A 14,494-nucleotide genomic window follows, 5' to 3' on the forward strand; every position below is an offset into this window, starting at 1 on the left:
GCTAAAATTAGAAACAGCTTTCAGCCATAGCAATAAGCAGCACATTTATCATATGCAAAACTTGAAGGGGGTAAGGGAGTTATAATTAATTTGTAAGAAAAAAACTGGGAGAACTACTTCATTTCTGTAATCAGGCAATACAATTTATTGTGAATGAATTCCATAAAATAAAATCATAATCTATTACAATAACAAAAGACTATTTGTTATTTTTGCATAACCAGTTGGCCATGAGAGACACTGATGACATTCCGTTAGTCACCCCAACGTGCAGAATCACAGTTCAGCATAGCAGCTTATGCACACCAACACAAAACCACCATCCTGAAGTACTTACCAGTCCAATAAACTGTACAAAACAATCATAGCATCAAGAAGGAGGATATAAGGAGGCATAAGGTAACTAACTGAAAGTAAAAAACAGCTCAAACAACTGACATTAGAATTCATACAAAGAAAATTACAAAAAGTGACAAATAGGAGCTAGAAAACACAATCTTGTTTAATGATAGCTAAAGAAGACTGCAGTCAAATATTATAAGAGACGTAAACTTCTTTCCACAAACTGCAGATTAGAAGTACTCTCTCAGTAATAAGGAAATAATATATGATAAACAAAATTAAAAAATACTTGTTATACACTGGAATTCAGAACATTATGAGCTTTACTTTTTACTCCTAAAATTCTTATTGTAATAATTCCCCATAGATACATAATTTTAAATTAAGTTAGTCATAACCTACATTATAAACAGAAATTATTAAAATATTACCTTGATTTCTCTTTGTTCAACAGATTTTTCCCATATTTGTTGATCATATGCCCCAATCTATAAAGTGAACAAAAATGTGTTTCATTAAATGTAATTGAATTTACATTATGCAGCAAAAAAACAGCTCTTTCTTCAGAGAGTTAAGGTAGAACATGAATGGAAATATTATACCATAGTTTCGTAAAAGATACTTATTTACAAAGAAACCTACATTTTTCTATTCCTTCCCATTTCTCATTTCCATTATGTCATAAAAACTGAGTGTATTTTAAAGAATACACATGGCATCAACAGCTTAAATTGAAAGTTCTTAGCAATGATCATGCAAGAAACCAGTTTAATTTATTCTCCTAGTCTTGTAATCTTCCTGTATTGAATTTCTTTTCTCTATAACAGAGCCAGAGATTTTTGCTAACCCAGTACCCAGCTGAGATGGGGGACAGGTGCATACACGCTCTGTTGCTTTATGCTGCTGCCCAATCCTATAAGGAGGGCAAAACAGCCCCAGACCCTCCTCATTCCTCTTCGCCAAACTCCAATATATAAGCAAAGGAGAGCGGGACATGCACTCAGGACAGACTGCTAAACCAATCCTGGTGAGGCCATGCTGACGCTATAGGGATCATGCTAGTATGATCCTGTTCAGCTTGAACATCTGGGGAAACACAGGAGGGGTACACAAACAGTCATTTATTTTTTCCAAGACAGTAGGAAAGTGTCTGGTCAAAGAGCCTTTACTAAGACCTCCCAAGAACAAAAGAGCAGGCACTTTCTGTTGAGACAAGTAGCCAACAAGTCTCTGTGAGGCACTGCTCCACCGATTTGAAAAACAAATCACACTATATCCAGGCTGAAAGACCAGTACAGATTCTCGCTGAATGATCTGCTTAGGCAATGATCTGCTTGCTGAATGATCTGCTTAGACAAAGCTGTACTGAACACCAGAAAGGTGCAAGGATTTGAGATGCGTTGTTCTGGTGATAAAATACTCCTAAAGATTATCACTTTTAAACAGAGACAATCTGAATTGGACACTCCCCACCTGTTCAAGCAGAAAATTGCTGAAGTGTTGTCCATGAAGACTTGTAGAGTTACTCCCTTGACATGAGGAGAAAGGACAGGTAAAACAGCTCACAATGTATGTGTTTTTGTGAAGAGCCCAAATCTTGAAGTCACAGACACTGAGTCTGCAGGTTTCCGAGGTAGGCTCCCCAACAGGAGCGGCCTGAGGTGGGCTGTGGCAGCTGGCGCTCCAGGCGGAACGTACACTCGGCACCCCCGCCTGCACGCCCGTCAATGGGATGACATCATTGGGCACCCGGGTGCCCCGTGACGTCATCATTGGGTGCCACTGAAGGCGGCGCCCTAGGTGGCGGCCAAAACAGCCTATAGTCACGGGCTGCCCCTGCTCCCCAATCTTGAGAATCATAGGGTTTCCAGGGACCACAAGAGCCAGTCAGTCCAAACTTCCTCCAAGATGTGAGACCTATTGTGTCCAAGCCATCCAAGACAGATAGCTATCCAGCCTCCTTTTGAAAACTTTCTCCAGTAAAAAAGGTTCTGCAACTTCCAGAGGTAGTCTGCTCCACTATCCTACTGTTCTTACCAGTTTTTCTGCAGATTTAATCTAAATTTGCTATGCTGTAGTTTGAACCCACTGCCTCTTGTCCTACCCACAGTGGCAGAAGACAACATCTTTTCTCCATCTTTTTCAGGCAGACTTTCAAGTATCTGAAGACTGCTATCATTTCCCCCCTTAATCTTCTTTTTTCTAAACTAAACATACCCAGTTCCATCAGCCTTTGTTCATACAACTTATATTCTACCCCTCTGACTATCTTTGCCACTCATCTCTGGATCCTTTCCAGTTTCTCTACATTCCTTTTATACACTGATGACCAAATTGGACACAGCGCTTCACCTGAGGCTTAACAAATACCATAGAGCAGTACTTTATCACCTTCTATGACTTACATGTTATGCCTCTGCTAAAGCGAATGTCATTTTAGATTGCATTTTTACAAGAGTAGCATATTTTGCCTCATGTTGAGGCTATAACCCACCACAACACCCAGATCATTCTCAGCAGTCCTGCTGCCAACCCAATTTTCCCCCAGTCTGTATTGTCCATTTAGTTTCTCTTCCCTAAGTATAGCACCTTATATTTGTCTTCTTTCATTTCATTTTTGCTGTCTAAAGCCCAGTTCTCTAATTTATCTGAGCTTTAGCGCCATCTTCCAAAATATTGGCAACCTTCTAGTTTTTGCTATTTGCAACTTGATGCCAGATTCCAGCGTGAGCCAGCCTGCCCGGGTGCTGGCTCTTGATGCTGGCTCCCGGCAGTAACCCCCACTGCAGCTCTGCACTACAAGCACTATGAGCCAGTGCAGGGGTGAATGCTGGTCCCAGCACAAACCAGAACTGAGTCAGCCTGTCAGACAGGCCACTAAAAAATGTACTTGCCAGGGGAAGGGGAGAGGGGGAGAGAAGGAGTGTTGCATGTAGTCGACAGTGTTAATTGATAAGTACCCGCTTATTGGTTAATCATTTGACTACACTATTACATCCCTACTAAAAACCAGGTATATTACAGCTACCACATTCCTACTATGCACCAAATCAGTTACCCTGCTGAAGAAAACTAAGCTGGTTTTGAATGATTTGTCCTTAGTAAATCCATGCTGGTTGCCAGCAATTACCCCTTCATTTGGTTGCAAATTCAAATGTTTCATACATTGCTCTAGTAGCTTCCCAGCTATCAAAGTCAGGCTGACTGGCCTATAGATTGCCAGCTTTCCCCTTTTTACAGATGGGCAGTACATTAGCTCTTCTCCAAACCTTTGGCACCTTTCCTGTCATCCATGAGTTTTTACATATTATTGCCAATGGCTTCGAAGTATCTTCAGCTGAACAGAATCTACCTGCACTGATTTTAATTCATTCAAATCAAATTAAGTGTCCATAAACCAGAGTCAGTGCGGGTAAGGGAGGGATTTGTATAATTGTGATTCCAGTGCAGTAGCCTGGTTCACACTGGCTCTTTACAGTACTGTAACTTGCTGTGCTTGGGAGCAGGAGGGTGTTCATAACCCTGACCCAGAAAGTTAGAGTGCTGTAAAGTGCCAGCGCAGGCTTAACTTTAGTCTGTCTTTTTACCACAAACTAGGGACACGAGTCCTCTGCTTTCATGTTAGATCCCTCTGAGGTAATGCAAGTATAAACAGCTACATTAGCATGAGTACCAGCAGAACACTCTCACCAGTTTCAGGAGGGTTTGTTCTCAGCATGGCTCAGCTGGGCTGCCTGCCACTACCAATGCTACTGTAAATTAAACTGCCCTTTATTCTTGTACTAGCTCAGTTCCTTAAATGGTACCCAAAACTTAACTCTTGTTTTTTTCCCTACCAACCATCCCTGCTTTCCCAATTGTCTTACCATCTCCTCCCTCCCCCATATTCAGGCCCATAAGAAGATTTTACTCTTCCCACATCTGTGCCTCACACTTCTAGACCATGTTCAAATCTCACTATTTCTTCCTTCAGCAATTCTCAGATCATCCTTTTCTTTCAGTTGTTGCAGCTAAAACTCCTATTCACTTTATCTCTCATCTCGATTACTGTAATTTCATCTCTTTGGCCTCCCTGAGGTCTACCTGTCTTCTCAATTCTAAATGATACCACTTCAATTTCTTTACTCATTACCTCACACTCATACCCCTGCCACTGTATTAAAATGCAAACTTCTTGTCCTTTTATGTTAAGGCCTGCATAATTCTGCCTCTCCCTACCTAATCACTCTGATTTCTTATCCACTTGTAACTCTTTCCAGTATATTCACAAGCACAGCAAAAATGCCAGCCTTAATATACCACATGCTTTTTTCAATGGAATGCCATTCCTGAAATGATTGGAAAAACAGTATTCTCTGCAACTTATTTTTAAAGTTTATTGCTTGCATAACTGACAGCCATTGTTGAAAACTGCCATCAGTGGTTTATACTGTCTGAGTCAGTGATATATTTAAACTTGCTTCCACTATACTATGTAGCTAGCTAAGAGCAAGAAATATTTCAACAAGTTGTGATGGAGTATAAATGGAGCCTTATGTAGGCTACTAACTGCTTTGAAATCCACCATTTTCTTAACAGCTGTTGCAGAACTGTGCTCCAAAGTTTAACCTTTCACTTTATGTTTTTAACAAAAAAAATGTGTTTAACCCTAGAACTGTCAATCACAAGCATTCAAAAATTATAACTCAGTCCCTCCAAAAAAAAAAAAAAAAAAAAAAAAAAAATAGACAATTTTAAACTAATGATTTTAACAATAAACAATATTTAAGGGAGACCTAAAGCACCTTAGAGACTAATATTAATTAATTAAAAATATATATGTTTATATCTCAAAGGTGCTACAGGACTACTCTTTTGCAGGGGGAGTTTATTTGCCTTTTAGTGTTGGAAGTAGATAGGGTTCAACATGAAGTTTCCCCCCAAAATCATGGGGATTAAAATCTTTTTTAATCTAATTTTTAAAATAAAGTAGAGATTCTGTTTCCAGCTGTTGGGGACTTTAAGAAAAATACTAACCAGAAAACTCAAAATAAAAATATTGATAATAAGCAACTATTTTATCCGTCATGATTATAAAGATACCTTTTTAAATATGTGATTATAAATTAGAGATATGAATGGTTAACTGGTAAGCATCACCCTTACCAGGTGACGCTTACGGTTACGGTTAATGGGTGGAAGTTGGAGCAGACCTCCTCCACCCACAATGGACAGGGGACTGCTCCAGCCTTGCGGGACGTGTGTTCCAGCCAGGCTAGAGCTGCCTTCATCAGCAACAGCCCTGGCCTGGCGCACTGCATATGGAGGAAAGGTGCCCCAGCCCACTCAGATACGTCCCCAGCCACAGCGTGCCCAACCTGGCCGGAACAGTGCACCATGGGCAGGGCTGTTCCAGCCTGGCCATGGCAGCCAGGCCCCTCCTCCTCCCCCAGTTAAGCAGTTAACCAATTAAATATAACAGTTTTAATCAGTTAACTGAGTAAATGGGATTTTACATCCCTACTGTAAACAAAGTGTTGTTTTCCTGAGTCTGCAGGAGCCTGAAACAATAGTTCTGAAAAGAATGAACTGTTCCACTTATCTTAATAGAATATGAGATCCTAAAACACAATAATATTTATGTGTATATAGCTGGGCGGTCACCTGCTCCAGGCATTAAAGGGATTAAAAACAGCCCTGAGAAAGGGCTGTCCCAGGAGCCAGAGATGAGCTAGTAACAGCCAATCAGGGGCCAGCTAAGCTCTTATAAGAAGTACTCCTGGAAGAAAGAAGGACACACTCTTGCCCCAGTTCTGTAAGGAGAGGGACCTAGCTATCTGCTAGCACAGGTTTACCAGAGCAGTGCTGGGGGAAAGGCAGGAGAGCTGAGGGGAGCCAAGGGAGCTCAGGCCTGAATAAATCCTAGGCTGATGCCCAGTGAGAGCCTAGAGATGCAGGAATTCAGTCAGGGCAGGAGAAGGCAACAGGTCCACACCCCCTTGCCTATGATTAGTGACCATTTCAGACTGCAGTTTGCCCCTGAAGCAGAGGCTAGATTACATGGGGAAGCTGACTCTACCTACCCTAGAAGTAATGACCTCCCCTACAACGCCATCCTCATTCCTGCCCTGCTGCTGGTGGTAGTGCTGCCTTCAGAACTTGGCTCCCAGCCAGCCAGACTCCACTCTCCAACTCAGTGAAATCTGGTCTCTCCTACAATAACCAGATTTCTGCAACACATTTTTCACGGCCATAAATCTGGTATGGCCTTAACTATAACCACCAGATCCTTTCAACATCACTAGCGTTATGTTTGTTACTAATTCACTAGTACTTCAGATTTATTCTAGTTTAACAATCAGCAACCCATCAGTTAATCCTACCAATGAGATGTTTCTTACTTTATCTATATTAAATCTGTCTGCAAGATATACTCAGAATATTTTACATGAGCACTTTTTAGTGTTTTGATTTTCAAATGCAACATTGTTAGACGTTTTGTAACAAATATCCCTAAAAAACCCACCATATTTCAACTATTTGCTGAATATCTAAGGCTCCCAGATACCACACGTATGATGCGCTATACTTCCTGCTATGTGCAACTAATTGGGCAGCAGGTTCTTGCCTCATTCCATGATAATGAGAAAGGCTGGACTCTAGAGGCATGCTTCTCTTCCAGTGCATCTTTATAAAATTAAACAGAGATACAGTATTCCCTATGAGGTTTGTTAAGCTGCCCGTGCATTATTATAAGTGAGATCTTTAGCTGCTACTGCAAGATTAAAGTACTAAAGGCCATTTGACAAACCTCTAAGACTGGCCTCTTTTGAGAAGTTGTGGTTTTAACAGAACTACGTTACCTGAAATGAGCACAATAAGTGGTTGTGTTTATAACTCCCCAGACAAATTCGTTAAGTGAATACATTTTTACATAGCTTTACTCCATTTTAATTGACATATTAAAATGGTGCTGTAACAGGGTGCAGTCACAGATGACCCCTGGAGGGTACTGCCTGGTGTACTGACAAAGCCACTGACACTCAGCACCTTAATCTCTGGGGCTTCTCACCACCCTGTCCTGTTGGGCCAGACCACTTGTTCACCCTCAGCCAAAGCACAGAGCTGAGTTCACTGTCCTTCGCCCTCCACCCCCCAGAAGAGCAATACCAACACAAACTCTTCAGGTCTGAGGAAAATGCAGTTTTGGGCACAACTTCCAGGTAACCCATTCCCCAAATAGAATCAGAACCCCAAATCAATCATTCAGGTAAGCCCCCTTTAACAATGAAAGGAGGGTGAACACATTGATGCTCCCCCAGGCAACAATTATTTAAACTGGGTTTGACAGTAAATAAAAGTGATTATGTACAAACAGTAGGATTTAAGTAGTTGCAAGTGAAAACAGACAGAACAAAGTGAATTACAAATTAAAATAACGGAAAATGCATAGTTAGTTCTAACATTCTAAAGCTTACAGCAAACTTACCCTAAAACTGTTATTACAGCTAAATCTCCAAACTAGGGAAGATCTTTTCCCCCAGGGTTTCTGGTCCATTCTTTTGGGAGTGACATACTAGCCAAAGACAAAGGGCCTGAAAACTTTGTATCTTAAATAGGCTTCTTTTCAGACAGGAATTCTGTATTTCACATTCTTCCCTTCCATGGAAAACTACCTAGTCAGACCCTACCAGTTAAGGAGGTCACATGTCTTCCTAATCACTGTTAAGACTCAAAAGGACAAAAGAAGCTGTTTACATGTGATCACCCATACATTGAGGGAAACACCACTGATGGCTTTCATTTGCACATTTAAAGCCATAAACCATTCCAGACTCCATATCTCTAACTTTACATACAAGAGTGATATTTTAGTGAATGTAAGATATACAAATCCAGCAGATTGTGACTTTAAAATTGAAAGTTAAATGAGGTATTTTGTCCCAAGTATCTTCAAGTTATACATATTTGTGTCCAAAAGTCAATTTCATAAAGCATGGGAAGGGGAACAGTTACAGGTACCTCTTATGCAGCTCAAAGAATGCTATTACTTGGTTTAAAAAAAAAAAAAAATCAGTAATTTTAAGGTAAATGATACAAAATAAGTTATTTGATCAATGTATCAGTTTAGTTATTTAAAAGATAATTAATCTGATTCAAGTAATACCTAGTGCTAACTGTGTTTGTATTGTAAATTATTTCTTCCCAGCACTGCGCTTGTGAACAGACAGAATAAATAAGCCATATGTCTGATAAGACTGAATTTGAGCTTTGTGAAGGACACTGAAATTCACTTTTAAGCTAAAGTAGTGATGGTATCAACATGTAGTCCAATACTCACAAAGCCTTGTGACTCCAGCAGAATCAATTAATATTGCAGGAGACATTTATAATTTATGCCGAGGATGAACTTCCATTCTCCAAGATTATATTCCTGAGAATACACACTTGCTCTTTCATTACATATATGTTTTAAGTGCCTAGCACAACAAAATAAGTTAATCCATAATGAGGAAAAAACTCACAAAAACCCTAATGATACTATATTATTCTGTTTAGAAATTCTAAATAAGAATGATGCAACATCACATTTAAAACCAGAATACCAAAAGATACCTAATAAAATCCAAAGAGCAAATTCATTTAATTAATTAATTGCTATGGACCTTCTGTTCTAGAAATAGAATAAAGAATTCAGTTTCATTCTTTGAGTGCCTAATATAACTGCATTTACCAAAATTAGGGATGTTAGAAAGCAGTTATTTTAATAGTATAACCGCTATATTTCTTAGCCATTACAAAGTTACTCAATGTCCCTCAGGAGTGGGTCCAACAGACCCGGCTCCACTCCCAGTGAGCTCCTTGCGATCCCGCGCTGCTGCCCCTGTATCAGAGGAAGACAGTTCTCTAAGCACACTGGCTGCAACCGGATAGAGGCAGCAGCGCAAATCAGCAGCAGCCCCTGTCCAGGGTGGAGAGGCAGGGGGGCTGAACTCTCTGTGGACAAAGGCTGCTCTGTGGTGCCAGAACAACCTCTGTCCTCACCTGACAACTACACTCCGAGCCCAAAGACCATAATCTCATGTATCCCAACCTTCTGCCCTAGCCCAGAGCCCTCTCCCACACCTCAAGCCCCTCATTCCCAGCCCCATCCCAGAGCCTGCAGCCCCAGCTGGAGAACTCACTCCCCTCCTGCTCTTCAACCCCCCATTCCAGCCTGGTGTAAATGAGTGAAGGTAGAGGACAGTGAGCAATGCAGGAAGAGGGAATGGAGTGAGCAGGAGGCAGGAGTAAACAGGAAGCAGGGCCTTGGAGAAACTTTGTGCAATTAGAAAGCTAGCAACCTTAACAGTTGGTAGAAGCCTAGTAACAAGGGTAGTTTACATATTTAAGGCCTAGTGGCCTAGAGTCAGCATCTCTGTTTAATTATTAAAATTATTTGTGAAAGGGTCAGTGATGCCTATCAGGGTGTGAGCACTAAGCTGGAAGGAAAGTTGCAGGTAGGAGATTGCTTAAGAAGTAGTCACAAAAGGAGCCAGAGAGAGATGCCGAATGACAGGCCTCTGGGCCACAGCCTACACTAGGCAGGTGAATAGCATTGTATTAAACTAAACAACTTTCAAAGTGATAAACCATATCCTTATATGTAGGGTGCCTAATTCTTTGCATTAAAAGATCACAAATATTTCATTTTTGCAAAGCTGTTTAACACTTTTAATCTCTACAGAGGCCTTTGAAGTACAACTGTCAGAAAAATCCTGTGGGATCACCAAGGGCCTTGTCTTTGTCCCATGAAATCCCATTAGGTATAGTCAGGGTTTGCCAAGCGGCAGCGAGCCCTGCTCGCCAGCCACATGGTTCTGCGCTCTGCACATGTTGAGATCATTCTGCGCATGCACAGATCACTTTGTGCCAGCTCTTCCGGGGTATAACCTACTCACCATGGGCGAGTAGATTACATTATTTGTCGAGCCCTGGGTATAGTCAAGTTTTAAATGGTTAAAATTACTCCTTTTCTTCTCTTACAATTATAACAAAATTTTGGCAGAATGCCAAAACAACTGACCATGAATGAGGACCTGTGCCATTACCAAAGTACCAACAGCACAACACATGCTACTCTAGGAACGCCAAGAACACTCTTCCCAGGAGTAGGAAAGAAAGAGTTGGTTCGTGCTTCCCCAATTCTTCTCCTCACACAGACAGAAAAGCCCAACTCGTCTGTGGCTTAATCTGTAATGAAAGAGGTGCCAAGGCTCAAGCAATTTTTATACTTTCATAACTAACGTGGCAATCCCGAGGTGCCAGGGCTATGAAGTGACGAATCTAGAGGTGCTGCAGCTCAGCACTGGCACAAATTAAGCACCGCACCTCTCCTTCTGGGACCATCATATGATGAAAACAATTACCCCAACCTCTCAGTGTCAGAGGAAAAAACAAGTGCCCCAATTAAAACCCAAGATTCAAGGCACAGCCCTACTGATCCCACTCATTTCTACAGTATCACATGAAGCAGGCACTCCCTCCTCAACTCCATCTTTTGGGGAAGAGAAAAAAATAGTCAGGCAAATGCCCTGACACCACTCCCCATATCAGTCAAACCATATGGCCCAAGCAGCCAATTTCCTTCCACTCTGGGATAAAAGCTTTCTACTACTGCCAGCAAATGCGGTTTATCCTATATTTCAAGCAGCAGAATTGCATCCTGAAGACAGATTCAGGGTACAAAGCTTGAAAATAATGCATTGAGAAGAGGGGAAGGGAGATGTTATAGTTGCAGAACTTTTTCACTTTTTCCCTTTTAAGTAAAGGCTAGAAAATAAATAACAATCTTTAATGCAGTTTAACAGATTTTACGTTGCAAAGTCAAGTACTTGAAAATATTGAACACAGGGAACGAGGAATCTATTATATAGTTGTTTTTAAACTTCATTACAGGCAGTCCCCGGGTTATGTACAAGATAGGGATTGTAGGTTTGTTCTTAAGTTGAATTTGTACGTAAGTCGGAACTGGTACATATTGTACCCCACGTGTCCCCGATTCAGCCGCTGCTGAAACTGACCAGCGGCTGACTACAGGAAACCCGAGGCAGAGCTGCTTTGCCCCGGGCTTCCTGGAATCAGCCGCTAAATCAGTTTCAGCAGCAGCTGACTTGGGGATACCTGGGTTAGAGCAGCTGGGGTGCTGCCAGGTTGGTCCCCGCAGCGCCAACGCGCGGCACTGCGGGGACCAACCCGGCAGAACCCTAGCTGCTCTGTCCCAGGCGTCTAGATTCAGCCGCTGTTGAAACTGACCAGCAGCGGCTGAATCGGACACACCTGGGGCAGAGCAGCTGGAGTGCTGCTGGGTTGGTCTGGTAGCGCCGACCCGGCAGCAGCCCAGCTGCTCTTGGGGACGCCTGGGACAGAGCAGCTGGGGCGCTGCCGGGTAGGTCCCCGCAGCGCCGCATCTCAGCGCTGCGCAGACCAACCCGGCAGCCCCCCAGCTGCTCTACCCCAGGCGTCGGCGAGAAAAGCCTGGTCTGCTGGGGGGGAGGGGGCGGGGCGCACTAGCTGCGCCCTCCTCCCCCCCAGCAGACCAGGGAGACGCGGAGCGGCTTTTCTCACCACGGAGGACGCGGGTGGCGGGATCGCGGCACATCTCGGCTGTCCCGCCGCCCGCGTCCTCTGCAGCGAGAAAAGCCGCTCCGCGTCTCCCTGGTCTGCTGGGGGGAGGGGCGCTAGCTCCGCGTCTCCATTGTCTGCTGGGGGGGAAGCACCCCCCGCGCCACCAGAGGCGGCGACAGTGGGGGAGGCACCCTGCACTAGCTGCACCTCCTCCCTGTTCATAATTAGGGGTCCGACTTACGTCGGATTGACGTAACCCGGGGTCTGCCTGTATTCAGTGTGTAGCCCCTATTTTATATAATGCAAGTTATTCAGATTTTGGGCTGAATACAGAATTATTCCTTTTCTTGTTGTCTTTTCTAGAGTATTCACGTAATAATGAATTTCCCTCCCCAGTGAGACAGTATCATAACCCCCATTTTACAGATAGTCCCAGGCAAACCTCAAACTTTGGCCATCTCAGGACCTCCTCCTGACTCCTAACCCTGTTCTCATGTGTTCAGCTATTTTACTTCCAGAATTGCTAAGCACACACAACTTCCATTGACCTTGGTTGCAATTGCAATGATTCAATCACTTCCTCAGAACTGGTGTAAGAACACATTAATTTGAAAATTAAATAATCCTCTGTGGAATTCACCTGTCTTAAGCACAAGACTATTTTCTCTCTTTCAACAGTTCCTTACCTCGTTCCTTACATATCTTCCAATTTCTACAGCAAATGAGGCAGAGAGTCTACAAACAGCCTAATTTCACAACAGTTCCTGAACACTATCCACCATGTCTGAATGGCCAGGGTGCAGTAGATATAAAAAATATGGTTTGATCATGGAACGAATATAAGGTTATCATAAAGCATGCAACAAGATAAATGAATTAATGTTGGATGGGAAACAAATATTACCTAAACTTTCAAGTCCTTACTTTGCAATCTACATAATATTTTAATGGAGAAGAGAGTGTCAGTATGTAATTGTATCTCGGAACACTACCTACCACCAGGGAGAGGGGTACCCTAAAACTTCAATTTGTCAGTAATTCTACCATTAGTTTCCCATACAATAAAAGATTACTGCACTTCGAAATTTAAACATTTTATTTTATATTTTCTAGCAAAAACCTAAATAGTGGGGGACAGGGATAACTAAATAAAGGTCATTGAAGTAGTCTTCATTCATTAGTGTACTTTGAAAACATTTTACAATTAAACATGTTCTAATATAATCAAAACTGCACCTCATTTAGTTATCAAAGTTTCAGATTTGCATAGTACTGCAATGATATAGTTAAAACATGAATTATTGCATCTCTTGTATGTGCGATAGTGAATCATGTTACTGAAACTGTAAACTGATGTCACCCTGCTCAGAAAAATGAGAGATGTAGTCTCATTAGGTTATCCCAAGTGAACAAAAATATTAAAGCTGCTAATTTACAATCCTAATGGAGGGATTAATCCATAATCAAAAAATAAAATCTTGCTTTTCATTAGAAGCTTATATAATACATGTTACTTTATTTAAAAAAAAAAAAAAACAAACCACACCACACAGACTTTCCAGGTTTACATCTTAGCATCAGAGCACTGAAATGAGTTCTAATCCTGTGCTGCCTTTTAACTGAAAAGCAGTTCAACTGATTAAGTATATTAAAAAAGCGGGGCAGACTGATTAATAAATAGCACAGTTTGAAATTGCTGAGATTTAAAAAACAAAGCATGTAGCAACATTTAGCAGGTTTCTTTCATTAATGGAACAGATTAACAAATCCTGGAAACACAAATGTGGATATATAATAGATGTTTTATAAAACATATCTGGTCAATTTCTATCAGTATAAATAACAAATTTAAAAGTGTTAATGTTCTGAAAAGTATACCAATAGTCGATAGGTGAGAAGATGAATGAAATCTTTACATTCAGCCTTACAGTTTTCTTTTCCTTCAATCACAGTGTTATTTAAATACTTTTAAAAGTTAGGAAAGTGACTTAAGTACTGCATAAACCAGGGCTACTCAATACATGGCCCATGCGCATGCAGCCTGTTTGAGGCCCGGGATGTGGTCTGGGTTTATGTCGGGCTCAACACCCGGCCCGTGGGTGGATCTCTTTGAACATGGCCTCCACTGGGAACACGTACCAAAATGGTGAGGCATCTCCCAGGCAGGGTGTGCACTGAAAGACACAAGCAGATAGGCTGGCTGGAACAGAGAGGTACAGAGTGTCGACGTCTCTAGCCTCAAGGGAGGAGGTTCTGGGAGCGCCAGGGCATTGTGGGAAGTGCTTTGTATTCACGCCTGTCAGTGTGAAAGAAGCTATTTGCATATAATTGTATGTATACGGAACCACACTTAAGTTGCAGCCCTCAGCATGTAATGTGAGTATCATTGTGGTCTCCGGGGCTTCCAAAGTTGAGTAGCCCTGGCATAAATGGTACTTTCCCCTATACATCAGTGCTTAAGTCTACAACCAAGAAATGAACACTTTCCTCCTAAACTACATTTTGCCTAAAAAACCCACAAGCAATCCAAAAATAATCAAAACATGTTTGAATAGTCTAATTACTA

At 41.9% G+C, this 14,494-nt stretch overlaps 1 protein-coding gene across 5 annotated transcripts in view; it reads right to left on the reverse strand.

The window, feature by feature from the left end:
* PHTF2 (putative homeodomain transcription factor 2) overlaps positions 1-14,494 on the reverse strand; it is a 133,111-nt gene that overhangs the window by 90,883 nt on the left and 27,734 nt on the right. For all 5 annotated transcript variants that reach the window (XM_006117154.4, XM_075926646.1, XM_075926619.1 and 2 more), the window contains exon 3: positions 774-830. In XM_006117154.4, coding sequence (XP_006117216.2) covers positions 774-830 — 57 coding nt within the window. The remainder of the gene's footprint in view (positions 1-773; positions 831-14,494) is intronic.

The sequence above is a fragment of the Pelodiscus sinensis genome, chromosome 1, assembly GCF_049634645.1.
Source record: "Pelodiscus sinensis isolate JC-2024 chromosome 1, ASM4963464v1, whole genome shotgun sequence".
Classification (NCBI taxonomy): Eukaryota; Metazoa; Chordata; order Testudines; family Trionychidae; genus Pelodiscus; species Pelodiscus sinensis.